The following is a 15321-nucleotide window of genomic DNA, read 5'->3' as shown; positions in this document are numbered from 1 at the left end:
GGCCCTGCCACTTGGACTGAGACCTTAAGCAGGAACCTCCCTTAGTGATCCCTAGGGCCCTTCAGAGCTGTGACATCCACTTCCCTCATACAGGTGCTTCTACATCCTTTGGCCCACTGCCCCCATCTGCACACACTCCTAACCGCCTTCCCCAGGTAGACAACTGAGGTCAAAATGGATCTGCCCCGGGGCCCATCTCTCCTGCATCCCACTGGGCTGCTGGCTGATAGGAGGGTTGCCCGAGTGGGGAAGTGGGGGCAGTGGCCTGAAAGGGCATATGACCCGGCGCACAGAAGCACGAGACAGCACACCACCTGAGTCCAGGAGTCAGGCCTTGGTTTTTCTTCCCATTCCCCACACCCCCAGGCTGGGCACCGAGCCGCTGGCCTCCCAGCCCTTTCCTTCCACCTCCAGCCAGCCTGGGCTCAGGGCTGGGGCTGTTGATTGGAGTTCTCTGAGAACCTGTGGCTGGAGTTGTCGAGAAAGGTCTGCATCAGGACGCTCTGGGCATCCTTGACCATCACATCCAGGGACAAGCGGAGCATCTGGTAGACGGTGGCGAAGGAAATGCTGCAGGTGGCCAGGGCACCCAAGACGGGCACGTGGAGGAGCTCCTGGCTGAAAACAGAGGCATCGCTGCAGGCCTGGCCCAACAGGTCCGCCACCAGCTCCTTGGTGACCTTGGTCTTCGGGCCCTGTACTGCCTCCAGGACTCTGTGCAGGGGCTGGCCGGTCTGCTCAGCCAGCGTCACCAGGGAGTCCTCGTCCAGGCCAAGGCTGCGGCGGTAGCCTTCCAGGGAGTGGATGAGCGGGTAGAGGTTGCACGCCACGTCCTGGACTCCGGGCACAGGACTCGGGTTGATACCACAAGCCACCGTGGCCACCAACCAGATGTGCTGCTGCAGTGAGGCCGCCTTCTTCTCTATGGTGGGCTTCAAGACGTTGGGCAGGGCCACCAGGAGCGCATGCCGCTTGTGGCTCTCTACTTCCTTCACCATCGACTCCTCCAGCAGGTGGTAATCGTACTTGCCCAACTCAAACATGGAAAGCAGGAAGACCTTAGGGTCCTCCAGGCCCTCTGCTGCAGGAGGCAGAAACACCATTTAGTGGTTCATAGTCCAGAGCAGCCGTGGTGCCCTGACCGCTGCCTGGGCTCAAGCACTTGCCGTGAATCAGCACAGCCCATGGTGTCCAGCCGAGTCTCATCTGTCTGCCACTGCCCCACGCCACTTTGTCTCCCTGGCTTCCCCCTGCCCTTGGTGTCCGTGCCATGGAAATCAGAGTTCTTTCAAGAAAAAAGCACAACTGAAGGGGGCGGGGTTGTGAAGAAAGCGCTCAGAGGCCAGGGAAGGTCTGGTCAGACATGAAGAATCGGATCACCACAGCCGGAGCTGGTGGCAGACCTGTTGGGCCAGGCCTGCGTGTGGGCGCCCTGGAGCCTGGCTACCCAAGCTCAGATAGGAGCCCCGCTGCCCAAACCAGTGTGGCCTTGGGACAGTTCCCAGACCTCTCTGGTGTGTAAAATACAGAGATCATTGTACCTACTCCCTAGGGATGTTGTGGTGATGGACTCATGAAAATGGGGCCTGGCCTGTGCTGGGCCCTTAGTACATGTTACGTGGCATCTGCATGGACTCATGGCACTTGCTCTGCTCTGACTTAGTAACCAATACACAAGCCAACACATCCTTTTTTTCCTTAATACAAGTGATTGTCTTTGACGCCTGTGACAGAAGTGCCAACTTTCAGGGAGAAAGGCCGGACATTGGCGCTTTTTTTGTAATTCAAGTGCCTGATGAGCTTTGATTGCAGGGGCATTCATTTTTTTTTTTTTTTCTGAAGTGAGAAGCGGGGAGGCAGAGACATACTCCCGCATGTGCCCGACCAGGATCCACCCGGCATGCCCACCGGGGGGGGGTGATACTCTGATGCACTACCCATCTGGGCTATTGCTCCATTGTAACTGGAGCCATTCTAGTGCCTGAAGCAGAGGCCATGGAGCCATCCTCAGCACCCGGGCCAACTTTGCTCCAATGGAGCCTTGGCTGCGGGAGAGGAAGAGAGATCAAGAGAAAGGAGAGGGGGAGAGGTGGAGAAGCAGATGGGCGCTTCTCTTGTGTGCCCTGAACCAGGAATCAAACCCGAGACTTTCACATGCCGGGCTGATGCTCTACCGCGGAGCCAACCAGCCAGGGCGAGGCATTCATTTCAAAGAGGCATCTGCTTCCGGGAAGGCTACTTGGAATAAACACACTGCAGCCATAGAACCAGGTTAAGAGCCAGGCCACTTTCCCCACCCTCCCCCACAGGGGCTCCTTTGTTTTAGAGGACTTGGCTGAATTCAGTATCTGACCATTTGGGCTACTTGTTTGTTTTCACTCCCTGTGCTTTAAATCACTGCTCTTATGTTTTAAATTCACCAGTAAAGAGTGAACCCCAGAACCTGAGCCCCCCAACCCCAGCAGAAGTAGCCCCCAGGCCTATTATCTCTCTCTCACACTACCTGCGACCCCTTTGTGTGGCACCACGTGTGCTGTGAAATTTCCAGGTCCTGTAGGTAATAGACCTGTGTCCTTGCACTGCTCTCTGATGGCTGTTGCTGAAGGGCACCTTGCCATCATAATAAGAACCGGGAGGGCTGGTCCAGCCACAGCATCGGTTACTGATGGGCTGAGACCAGCACAGCACGGCTGGACGTATTTCACTGTGGGGCCTCGGTCAGTCCTGAAGTGTGACCTTAGGTGACCCGTTTCCGCACTCCAGGTCTCAGCTGTAAGATGAAGGGGCAGGGGCGGGCAATCCTTCAAGAGTCCACCCACCCTCGCCCCACCAGAGGGGGCGCCTCACCTTCCAGCTGCCTCCCACAGGCATCCCTGATCTGGCTGAGCACCGTCTCCTCGGAGAAGGTGCGGGGGCGGCGGCTGCGCGAGGCGGCCACGTCCACGTCCATCTTGGAGCGGATGAGGTAGAAGCACTTGCCCTGTTGTAGGATCCCGCGAGCTAGCTGGGCATGGCTGGCGGTGAAGCTCTCCGAGGTGATGATGATGAAGAAGTCGTAACGGTCCACCAGCACCCGCTGGAGGTACTCGTCAGCCTCTAATGTGGGTGCACCTACGCCCGGCAGGTCCCAGAGGATGACGTTGGGGAACTTGGGATGCGGGTACGGCGTGGGTTCCACGGTCGTTTCCACCACGCCCGTGCGGGCCGAGTTGGGGTCCTCATCTCCCAGCCCCCGGATGGCATTGACAAAGGTCGACTTGCCTGCGCCTGTTCCCCCAGTAACGCCGATGTCCACCCTGACATTCTCCAGCGAGTGAAGTGTGGCCTGCAACTTGGCGGCCACTGCTGGCAGGTCCCCCGCCTCTGAGGCCTTCTTCAGAGCCTTGGTGTCCTTTGAAAACTCCAGTATGTTGGACTGGCTGAGGCCTGACCGGAAGATGTTGCTCTTGCTCGCCATGGGCTGCCTGACCTGCAGTCCTCTGTCTTCAGGACTCGATGACCTTTGGCAGGACAGGTCAGGGAGCATTTCACCCTGAGTTGCCCTCTCCTCTCCAGCCCTCAGCAAGCCCAAAGCATTTGCGGCATCACCAGTAATAGTACTGAGAGTGTGACAATATGCCAGGCCCGGTGCTAGATGCTTAATTTTAGTTAATATTTATTCATCACTGCCAGGCTCTCCTCCTGGAGTGTCTCATAAAATCCTCAAGAGCCAGAAAAGGAGATCCCCTCCTATCCCCATGGGCACTGAGAGAGAGACCACTACAGCTGGGCCAGCGGCTGCCCTGCCACCCTGGCAACCTTGCCAAGGCCATCTTTGATGCCATCTCTGAGACCTACAGCTCTCTTGCCGCTGACCTCTGAAAAGAGACTGGTCACCACATCTCCCTATCAGGAATTCACTGACCGTCTTGTCCACACCCACACCAGAGTTTCTGTGTGGAGGACCCAGGCTCCAGCTGTGGCCACCACATGATTTTATACAAGAAAAGCAAAGTAAATTAAGCCCGTTGGGAATGGGACTGAGATCTTCTGATCCTAGAATTCCAATGCTTAAATGACTTGGGGGTGTAAACTCGACACCAGGCACTGCAGTCAACAATGTAGGTCAGTGATTAAGAGCTGGAACTCTCATCATTGCTAATAGCAGTTTATATAATACTTACTCTGGGCCTGCCGTTCTCACCATATGCATCATTTCATTAAATCCCCATTTTACAGAATTGAAAACTGAGGCTCAGGGAGGTAAAATTCTTTAGAAATGTCTCGCAACCTATACTAGAGCCAAGACAGAGCAGCTCCCTCTGGTGCCTTTTGTTTTGTTTTGCTTTGCTTCTTTCCTGTATTTCCCTCTGATCCTTTTGCCATGCAAACCCCCCTGACCTTTGCACAGTTCAGCACCCACTATGTGCCAGGACCTCTTTGGGTGCAACAGTCGCAACCCCAGGAAGAGAGACCCTAGGGATCTGGTGCATCTGTGGAAACGTTGTCCACCTCACCCACCGCCTGGCTTCTGAGTACCCATCCACTCAGGAACCGCAGTGGGCACGTGGGCAGTCCCCGTCCTGCCTCTGGGCCTCAGAGTCCTCACTACGGGATGGCGTGGGGGCTGCCTGCTCTGACCTGTGGAATTATAAGACTTTGTCTAGTCCCTGCCATGCCAGGGACTTGCCAGCTGACTCTGAGTGAGTCATGTCCCCTCGCAGCCTTTATTCCTCCACCCATGCGGGGCGAGGTGCCAGCTTCCTCACCTGTGGCATGGAGAGTGGTTCGTCAGAGCCCCCCCCCCCCCAGCTCTGCTGTTTCAGGAAGACCCAGGGCCTTCCTGCTGATGGTTCAGGCCAGTGTGGGGGGCATGGAACAGGAGCTTGCGCTTGACCTCTGTCTGTGGGTAGACATGGAAAGGGTCTGAGCAGGGGAGCAAGACAGCCACTGGGGACGTCAGAGTCCTTCTTCTGTGGCCTCATGGGGAATGAAACTAGATCCTGGAAGATGAGGCAAGGGAGGGGCTGGGACAGGAATGAGGTTGAGAGGCACGTCCCAACCACCTGAGCTCAGGTCAGGGAAAACCTGGGTGTACAAGACAGATGGTCCTTTGCAAATCCATTCTCAAAGCACAGCCTACATCCTTATACCTGCGGGTTTCAGACATCCTAAACACAGGACTCACTGGGCCTAAGGTTAATAGAGGCAAAATGTCTTATTTTTGTCTCCAACTAGTCACCATGCCCAGGTGGTTGGGACGGGGGACAGGGAATGGAGAGATGGAGGCAGAAGGGCCAGGGCATGGTGACTAGTTGGAGACAAAAATAAGACATTTTGCCTCTATTAACCTTAGGCCCAGTGAGTCCTGTGTTTAGGATGATGTCTGAAGCCCACAGGTATAAGGATGTAGGCTGTGCTTTGAGAATGGATTTGCAAAGGACCATCTGTCTTGTACACCCAGGTTTTCCCTACCATGATCCTGTGCACCCCTTTTGGTTTAGAAGGGCCCTTGTGAACCCCAGTAGTCCTGGCAGAGCCAATGAATGAGGAGGCCTCTGGGAGGAAAGGAGCCCTTTTGCAAATCAGAGATTTCTTCAGCCAAGAGAATCGTCACGCCCTTTTAATCATCCAGGTAAAAGCAGACCTTCTGAGTCTGGAACTGTTTTCTAGGGTCAGGGGTAATTTGAGGTCCCCAAATGAGGCAAGAACCATTACCAAGTCCTGGAAAGTTCATGGGGAGTGTGTGTGAGCACCTAGTGGTGAGGCCACCCTCCTGCACCACGGTTCCCACTTTGCCACTGGCCTCGTACATAGCCTCCTATGAACTCCCAGGAGCTCACCCATCTCTGCATCTAAATCCAACCCTTCCCTGACCCTTGCTCAAGCCCACAGAAGCAACCCATCCTGCCCAGACCCCTCAGGCAGTTCTTGAATTTTTTAAAAGTGTAACCATTGAATCAGCCAAGGAGTTTGTTCTCACTGAGCCACCTGGCCCAGACCCAGAGATGTCTGCACCCAGTGTGTGGCACATCCTGTCACTCACAGCCACGTGCGGCTTTCAGATCCTCGCACAGTCATCACTCAGATCCACGGCCTTTCAACATAATCCCAGTATTCCCATGCGCGTGCGCACACACACACACACCATGCAGAAACAGACAGGTAACCCCAGTCTCAGCAAACTACTCTCAACCTTAGACTCACAGCATCAAAGTCATGGAGACTCGCCCGGATTCCTCCCAGTCGCACTCACCAGCACCCAGTCACACTCAGACATGCCTACCACACTTCTGAAACGAGTATTCTAGGTGGCAGAGTTGTGCCACCTGCCTCCTCTCTCCTTTGATGCTCAGAGAAACCACCAGCTGGCCCCCTCACCCTCTCTGCCAGCCCTGAGGCCACGTGCTCCCCCCCCCCCATAGCCAGCATCACTCACAGCGGCAGGGCTGGCCCCAGACTCCCATCTGCCCACCTCTGTTTAACCCAGTTGCTAGGCTCCATTGTGTCCATCCTGGACACCGATTGGCTGCCCCTCCCCCCTCCAGAGAATGCTTTGGGACACTGGGATGTGTTTTGTTTGTTTTTTTTAATTTATTTTATTTATTGGATTTTGAGAGAGAGGGGAAAGAGAGAGAAAAAAATGGGGGATGGGGGAGGGGAGAAGCAGGAAGCATCAATTCATAGTATAGTGGCTTCCTGTATGTGCCTTGATCAGGCAAGCCCAGGGTTTTGAACTGGCTAGCTCAGCATTTCCAGGCCAACGCTTTATCCTCTGTGCCACCACCGGTCAGACAACACTGGGGTTTTCAAAAGGGAATATGACATTGCAACTAAAATACCTTAGCAGCAGGCCCTGACCCCCTCAGCCACCCATGCAGGTTGACAGTTGACTCTTGTCTCGGTCCAGGCTGGGCGACCTTCTTACCCCACAAATCCCCCTTAGCCACTTAGGGACCAGGGAGAGAGAGAGCACTAAGGACCCCTTGGCCCACCGCCCGTACCTTGAACTTCTCTTCCCCCGGCGTCAGTTCCTGCCCCGGTTCAGTGTGTCTCTCTTTGACTTGGGCCCCTTCCCCCTCCACAGCCCCTGCCCCTGCCCCTGCCCCGCCAAGATGCTCAAGGAACGAGCCCCTGTCAGCCCCTCAAACCCACACACCAGCCCTCAGCAACTCCTGCTCTCACGGTCACCACATCGGCTTTCTTTGTCATTTATTTGGTTGGCTTTGTTAAAGCTTGGTTTGTGGGTGAGGCAGGGGGTGGGGACTGCACTTTTATTTCTCTTCCAAGTCACGCTTCTTCCAGATGTCAAGAATGTACTTCAAAAGGAGGCCGATCTTCCGGCGGGTCGAGAGTGGTGCTTCCTCGCCACTTCCCTCCTGGGAGCCCCGCTTTTCCACGCCATTGTCACCCGCTGCCTCCAGGCTGACCTCGGGCCGGGCCTCATCCTCCTCTAAGGCCTTGATGCGGACCCTCTGGGCGTCCTCGGCCATCTCATTGAGGCAGCCCTGGAGCATGGTGTAGACGGTGCCGAAGCTGATGCCGCCGGCCACCAGCGTACCGAACACGGGGATGCCCTTCTCAAAGGCCCGGGCCACCCGCATGGCGCCATCGAACGACTGTGAGTAGAGCCTCAGGACGGTCTCAGGTGAGACCTCGTTGGCTAGCGGGGAGCGGATGACGGAGCGCAGGTCACCTGCCTGTTTGCCCACCTGCTCGGCCAGCCTGGCCAGCGAGTCGTCGTCCAGGCCGAAGCTGCGGTGGTAGCCACGCACGGAGCGGATGAGCAAGGCGTCGTCGTAGGCAGCGGCCAGCCCCGGCACAGGCAGGGTCTGGATGACGCCCGAGACCAGGGCCGTCTTGAGCACTTGTTCCTGGAGCATGTCTTTCTTCTTCTGCAGGGCCTCCAGCGAGACGTCGGGCAGCGACAGCAGGCCCGCGTGGCGCCGGTGGGCGGGCAGGTCATGCTCCCAGGTGGACATGAGCAGCGGGAAGTCGTAGTGGGCCGGCGAGAGGTTGGACACGAGGAAGACGCGGGGGTCCGTCACACCGGCAGCCCGCAGCCGCTCGGAACAGTGCTCGCGGATCTCCTGCAGGACCGCCGTCTCACTGAAGCCCGAGGGCCGCTGGGTGCGCGTGGCCGCCAGGTCCTCGTCCACCTTGGTGCGCACGAAGTAGAACTTCTTGCCCTGGCGCAGGATCTCGGAGGCCAGGCGGGTCTCCACGGCCCCGCAGCGGCCGGAGGAGACCAGCAGGAAGAAGTCGTAGTGGCCGAAGTCCACCTGCTTCAGGTACCGGTCGGCCGGGCAACCTGGAGAGCCGGCCCCGGGCAGGTCCCACAGGGTCACATCGGGAAACTGTGGGTGTGGGTAGGACGAGGGGTGCGTCGTGGTCTCCACGACACCTGTGAGAGCCGCGCCGGGGTCCTCGGCCCCCAGGCCCCGGAGGGCGTTGATGAGGGACGACTTGCCAGCCCCAGACTCGCCTGTGATGCCCACCTCCAGGCGGGTGCTTTCCGAGGCGGCCAGTAGCTCCCGGAGGCGAGAGGCGGCCTGGGGGATGTCCCCTGACTCGAAGGCGGTGCGCAGGGCCTCCAGCTCTTCTTTGGCCATGAGGATGGTGGTCTCCTCCTCCCCGGAGCACTTTGAAGTAGCCATGGTGACCAGTGGTTCAGAGGGCGCACGGGATGGGAGAGTCACAGGACCAGAGGTCCTCCGTGTAGGCGGGGAGAAGGGAGCCTTTCACGCCTCCTGGGCTTGCATGGGGCAGGCAGGGAGAGACATCAAGGGTGTGAAGGAAGTCCCTCTGGTACCCCACAGCCTTCTCCCTCTCAAACACTCCGGGGAACATTTTTGACACATTTTAGGGGGCTTTAGAGTCTGGTAGGCCCAGGTTCGCATCCTATCTCTGCCACTAGCTTGCTGTGTGACCTGAGTCAAAACGAGGCATCTCTCTCAACCTCTTTGCTTCTCTGAGTAATGGGCATAACAACTGACCTGCTTCCCAAGGCACTGAGTCTTAGCATAATCTAGGAATGGGACAGTTTTGCGGGCACCCGTGGCCTATGCAGTCACATGAGGCTCCACACTTCGAAGGGCCAGCTCTTGGCTTACTGCTTATCTGCTGACGGTGATTGAAATTCATAATAATATTTGAACCTGGGGCCCTGTGTTTTTCTTTAGTGCCGAGCCTCCAAATTATGTAGCCAGGCCTGCCAAGAAAAGGGCTTAAGCCCAGCTCCTAGGTCCAATCAAGCAACGTGAAGTACGGGTGAAGGACACCACACCCTGGGATCGAACCCTGGCTCTGCCACATACTTGCTGAGTGATTTGGGGCAAGTTACTTAGCCCTCTGCCTTACATTTCTCATCTGTGAGATGAGAATAACCATAATAATAGCAAACCACCTCCTAGGGTTGTTGAGAATTCAATGAGTTGATGCATATAAAGCATTTAAAATCATGCCTGGCACAGAGCAGGTGATCTGTGTTATCAACATAATCATCGTTATTACTGTCGTTATTAATATGTCTAGCTGTGTGACTTTGAGCAAGTCCCTGCCCTCTCTGAGCCTCAGCTGCTGTATCTGCACCATGGAAGGGAGCCCTGCTTGCCTTGAAGGGCTGCTGTGACGCTCGTGAGCCCCATGTGTTTATCCCTAGGCTAACTGAGGACATTCTTGGGTTCAGCTGGTGGAGGAACCAGATGGGGAAGTGCCCAGACACCAGGGTCCTCCTCTCTGACTACCCAGCCGTGCTCTGGCTGGCCTTGCCAGGCCAAGTGCCCTCCCGTGCCCTGGAGCCCATCATGTGGTGTCTCCTCCAATCCCGTCTTCCTCACCTGGTAGCTTCCCTGACCCTCCCTCTTCCTGGTCACACTCTTCTGGTTCATCGCCCCTAAAATACACTTCCTCACTTCCTAAGACACTTCAGAGAACCTTGGGAGAGACAACCACGTCTGGGGTCACTGTTCCCATCAGCTGGAGAGGAACAGAGGTTCAGACCAGACAGCTAATGTCTCTGCTCAGAGCCACCACCAGGGCTCAAACCCAGGTCCCTGCTCCTTCGCCCTCTGAAAAGCTGCTCTGCCTTCAGCCACATGTGCCTTTCCCTCCTCCTTGTCTCCTCGGATGCCCCTGTCCCCACCTCCACCCCCCGACCCCAGAGACACCTGCCCTTATTACACTGTTCCCGCCAGGTCTGACTCCCATCCTGGGGCATTTTCCCCCTGCTACGCCCACTTCCTCCCCCTCCCTGACCCCCGTCTCAGGGCACGGAGCCTGGCAGCCTGGCACAGGTCCTCGCAGCGAGGGGCAGCGAGGCCGTGCCCTGGGGCGGAGTGGGCGCTGAGGGAGCTGGGGTTGGAGTGGAAGCGCACCCACAGGACCCAGCTGGAGCCGCTCTCCCCCGGGATGCTCACCTGCCCTGTAGGCGCTCCCTCTCCCTCACGCTTTCCCCACAGGTGCGGTCCCTCCTCTGTTCCCCAAGGTCAGACCCCGTTGCTAGGACCCATCATAGCAAGCAGCACCTGATTGGTCAGCCAGCCCTTGTGCAACAATGTGACAGTGATGTCAGGGGGTGGGGTTCCCCGCCACAGCTGCTCAGGACCCCCCCCCCCCACTGAGGGCCACCAGTCAGCCTTCAGTCCCCCACAAGGGACCCAGAGAGAGACCTTTCTAACATCAAGACTTGTTTCAAAACCTGCCTATGGTCTCCATTGTGCCCAAGACAAAGTCCCAGTATCTGGGGACTGTCCTTGCTCACTGTCCCACCCTACATCTGTCTTCCATCTGGGGACTCCGTTTTCCATACAAGTCACTCATTTTCCCTTCTCTGCTCTATCTTCTCACCTCTCTCCACCTACAGGGAGGGTGGGATTAGCTCAGCCAGCCGTGCTGGGATGACAGGAAACACTGGGGAGAGGCCACCTCTGAAACCACCAGGTGGTCACTGCCAGCAGCCCTGCCTGGCCCTGGCCAGGACGCGCAGCCCGTGGTGGCAACGGGGCAGCATCCGCACCCCCGTCCAGCATCTGGTGTTCAGGATCCCCGACTCTGGCCTTCTCCCTCCCTGGAGTTCACACCCCCCTCCCACCTCCCTCACCCTCAGCCTGTCCTCCAGCTCCCAGCTCAGCTGCTGACTCTTCCCGACGCTCTGCTCTGCTCTGCTCTCTCCCTCTCTTCCTCACGACCATTGAATGGCATCAGTGTGACAAGAGGGAGACAGAAGTAGGGAGAGATGCGAATGAGAAAAGGGGAAACAAAGGACCCCCAAGAAAGGGGGAGTTGGAGTGGGAAAGAGACTCCCCGAGAAAAAGAACGAGGCAGAGTCAGGCAGGAAGACACAACAGATGAGAGATCACGTTAACTAGTGTCACCCTAATAAATTCAATTAAAAAATAATAATAGTAAAAGAAGCAACCAGAGAAGGACAGCGCCAGAGGCAGCAGCTACAGAAAGAGAGGAAAGGTACAGAGCCTGGGCGGTAGACAAGGCATGGGGACTGTGACACAGGGAGGAGCTGAAGGTCCACAGAGCAAGACGAAGGCCCAGGCCCCTGGGGGACACGGGCTCCCCTCAGCGCCAGCTGCTGTCTCTGTAGCCGCCAACCCTGCCCGCAACCCTCCAGTCCATTGCGACTGTTTTCACACCGTCGCCCCTCCTGGCTTCCTCCTTGTCCAGGTTCTGGGATCCCTCCCACCCCTGTTTCCTGGGATGGAGCCAGAGGCACCTGCTGGTCAAAGGATTTTCCTGAATCAGAAGTTTGGTTCAGCAGAGGAGCCTCTGGAAACAGCAGAGAAGTGGAGGCCCAGAGAGACCAGACCAGCTCAGCCACACGGGGAGCAGGGGAAGCGTGGTCAGCGCAGCACGCGGTCTGGAATTCTTAAACCACGGGCAAGAGAGAAATGCCGATCAGCAGCCCCAGATCATTCAGCTCTCACTGACGGACACACATGCACAGAGACCAGATTAAGAAATACTCTCAGACATTCCCAGACTCGAAACACACAGACCAAGTCTCCTCCCCCCAATTCACAGTCACGCGTATGTGGCCCAAGAGGGGGGACCCTCAAATACAGATTCACTACAGAAAAGCAAAGTCAGACAAACACACAGACACACAAACCTCACAAACCACACACACTCGGGCAGAGACAGACTTGCAGACCAGAGGAGACTCAATTACACGCTGACAAAACTGTGTCCTCTGAAAACCAGTGCATTGATTCATGACTCATTCATTCTGTTCCAGTTCCTGGGCCACTTCTCCCAGCTCCCAGAGTGCCAGCCAGAGAGAGGTTGCCCCCTTGCCCACCTGCCAAGTGTTCTCTGCCCTCTTCATTCATCAAACATTCAGCACCTCCCAGGTCACGTCCTGAGCTGGGTGCTGGGAATGCAGCAATGATCATGACAGCCATGGGCTCTCTCCCCACAGGACTCAGAGTCCAGTGGGGGAGTCAGATCCACCTCCAGACAATGAGGACCCAGAGTAGGCAGGACTGAAATGGGGGATCCCAGAGGACAGTGGGAGCACAAAGGAGGTACCTGACCTGCCCTGAGAATCAGGGAGGGCTTCTTGGAGGAGAGGGCACCTGATCTGAGCTCTGAAGGATGAGTAAGAGTGAACCTCATGGCCTGCCAGGAAGCTGCCTCCCCGGCCAGGGGTGGTCCAGGCTGTGTGAATACCTCTACTTGAGAGAACTCACATGTGCCCAATAATTTGCTCAACCATTTGGTTATTCATTCCAGAAACATTTGTTTGGACCTGACCTGAGGTGAGTCCCTGTACTGGCCCAGAGAAGTGAGTCCTGCTTGTTTCTGCCCTTAAAGACCTCACAGGCTGCTGGGGCAACTCACATGACCACCACCAGAGGCAGAATGTTCACGTACCATGCATTCACGAGGTGCCAGGCACTGTGTGAGCCCATCAGATGTAACCCCTTTAACTGAGACAAAATCCTGCTCTTCCACATTTCATCCTAAGACAGATGCAAAACCCAGGAGCTGAGGCCAGAATAGAGAGAAAGGCAGAGACAAATGAGATGAATGTGTTTCTTCATCCATTTTTCCCACAGGTTCCCTATATAATCAAATCAGAGGTGCCACTCGTTGTCAGATGCATCGGTGTCTGTCCCACAAACAAGGCAAGACAATGTTGCTGGTAAAACTATGACATCATATTTCCTTATCACTTAACATTTTTATTCACACTTACTGCAAGAGCTCATTGTAGAGTTACTTAAAAATACAGCTTTTTATCATATAGCACATGTATGTGTGTCTAAGATAATATAAGGGAAATAAGTTGGCTAAGCTGTTCCTGAAGCCACACAGAGTGTGACGGTGGAGTCACCATGGCCTGCACGCCTTCCCACACGACATGTCCTCTGTGTCATCAGGAACGGCCACGATGCTGCTGAAAGCTACTCCGTCATCACATCCAGGCAGTGACTTCGCAGTGGTGGCCGGGCTGACGGCGATTGTAAAGCACCACCAACTGTGACTCTTACTGGTTTCAAAATTGCTAACATGTGGGAAAGTGCATCTTAGAACCAATGAAAGTATTTCCTGAGTATCCACTCTGTGTCTGCCAGGCTGGGAACACAGCATGAATGAAGACAGCCCCCTCTTCCAGGAAGGAAGTTGATGTAACATGCGCTTACTGTGTGCCAAGAGCCCGATGGTGGATGTTTGTGACCTGTAGTGACAGAGTCCTTACCCATCCCCTCGCAGTGCCGACCTGTGGTGGGTAAGGTAGGGATGGAGTTGCCCAGTGGGGATGCCTGACCCAGCGGGGGATGTGGCCAGGGGAGTAGAGTCAGCAAAAGGCTTTTTGGAGAAAATCCATTCATTCAACACACACTTTCTGATCCCCTGCCGAGTGCGAGGCCCTGTGCTGGCTGAGGCTGGAAATATAACTGGGACCGACAGCGCCCACTCTCTGCTTCCTCTTTCTCCCGTTTCTCCTGCCCATTCCTAATCCTCTCTTCATCCCTTTCCTGTCTCTCAGTGTCTGTTAAAAATTCTAATGCACTTTCCTAGGAGTATCTACACGTTATGGCCTTCACCTTCTCTCCATTCACCACAGTCCTGGGGAAACCTGAAGTTAGTCCCCAAGACTCATTTATGCACTGAAATATGTATTGTCTGACTTCTGTGTGCCGGGCACAGATGCAGTGGTAAGACCCAGATGGCCTTTGCCCTCGAGGAGCTTATATTTCTGAAAGATAAAGATAATAAACATAAGTAAGGTAGTGTCAAATACCAATAAGAAAAACAAGAAAGCAAGGGTAAGGGATGGAATAGGAGTGAGGGAGGATACACTGCCTATAACTATGGCCACTGACAATTTCTCTGTACTTGTCGTCCTCTGTGCCAAATCTTCCTACATCTCTGTAGTCACAGGCCACTCTTCCCATCAAGAGGGGGACTCCTCTCCCCTTGAATCTGAGCTGGCCTTGTGCCTTGCTTTGATCAGCAGAATGTAGCAGAAGTGACATTCTGGAACTTCCACGCCCAGGCATTAAGAGGTGGCAGCTTCTGCTTTCTCCTCAGAGCCCAAGCTACATATAGAGGTTCTCTTCCTATTGCAGAAATCGGGTGGAGACAAAAGCCACGTGGAGATGAGCCTGAAGCCATCTAGAACATTCCAGCCTGGCAGAGCTCCAGCTGAATGCAGCCACAAGAGTGACTCCAGCCAACGGTACCTGGAGATAGAAGAACCATCTAGCTAAGCCCAACCAACCCACAGATTTTTGAGAAATAATAAACCATTGTTTTAGACCACTAAATTGCCAAATGACTTGGGGGAGGAAATTTTTTTTATTTTTTTTTATTTTTTACAGAGACAGTGAATCAGAGAGAGGGATAGACAGGGACAGACAGAAAGGAACAGAGAGAGATGAGGAGCATCAATCATTAATTTTTCGTTGCACGTTATAACACCTTAGTTGTTCATTGATTGCTTTCTCATATGTGCCTTGACCGCAGGCCTTCAGTAGACCGAGTAACCCTTGCTGGAGCCAGTGACCTTGGGTTCAAGCTAGTGAGCTTTGCTCAAACCGATGAGCCCGTGCTCAAGCTGGCGACCTCGGGGTCTCGAACCTGGGTCCTCTGCATCCCAGTCCGACACTCTATCCACTGCGCCACCGCTTGGTCAGGCGGGAATGTATTATTTTTGATAGAATGTTCTGGGAAGATCCATATGAGAAAGTGACATTCTATTTGAGCGGACATCTGAATGAAGTAAGGAAACAAGTCACGTGGACATCAGAGAAGAGAGCACTTCAGGCACACAGAATGGAAGTGCAAAGGTTCTGAGGCAGATTGGAGCCTGGTGTGTCC

General features: G+C 55.2%; 2 protein-coding genes across 2 annotated transcripts; both read right to left on the bottom strand.

Annotated features, from left to right (window-relative positions):
- Nucleotides 1–425: 425 nt before the first annotated feature.
- On the bottom strand, nucleotides 426–3457 carry LOC136398170 (interferon-inducible GTPase 5-like). The gene is made up of 2 exons (XM_066372551.1): nucleotides 2848–3457; nucleotides 426–1081 (listed from the first exon to the last, which is right to left on the bottom strand). Exons 1-2 carry the CDS (start codon nucleotides 3455–3457, stop codon nucleotides 426–428), a joined length of 1266 nt encoding a protein of 421 aa, XP_066228648.1.
- A 3796-nt stretch (nucleotides 3458–7253) lies between these two features.
- Nucleotides 7254–8651, bottom strand: IRGC (immunity related GTPase cinema). Its single transcript, XM_066371845.1, has one exon. It carries the CDS (start codon nucleotides 8634–8636, stop codon nucleotides 7254–7256), a length of 1383 nt encoding a protein of 460 aa, XP_066227942.1. The 5' UTR covers nucleotides 8637–8651.
- Nucleotides 8652–15321: the final 6670 nt, after the last annotated feature.

This window comes from Saccopteryx leptura, chromosome 3, assembly GCF_036850995.1.
Source record: "Saccopteryx leptura isolate mSacLep1 chromosome 3, mSacLep1_pri_phased_curated, whole genome shotgun sequence".
NCBI classification, from domain to species: Eukaryota; Metazoa; Chordata; class Mammalia; order Chiroptera; family Emballonuridae; genus Saccopteryx; species Saccopteryx leptura.
This window is presented reverse-complemented; position numbering and strand designations above follow the sequence as displayed.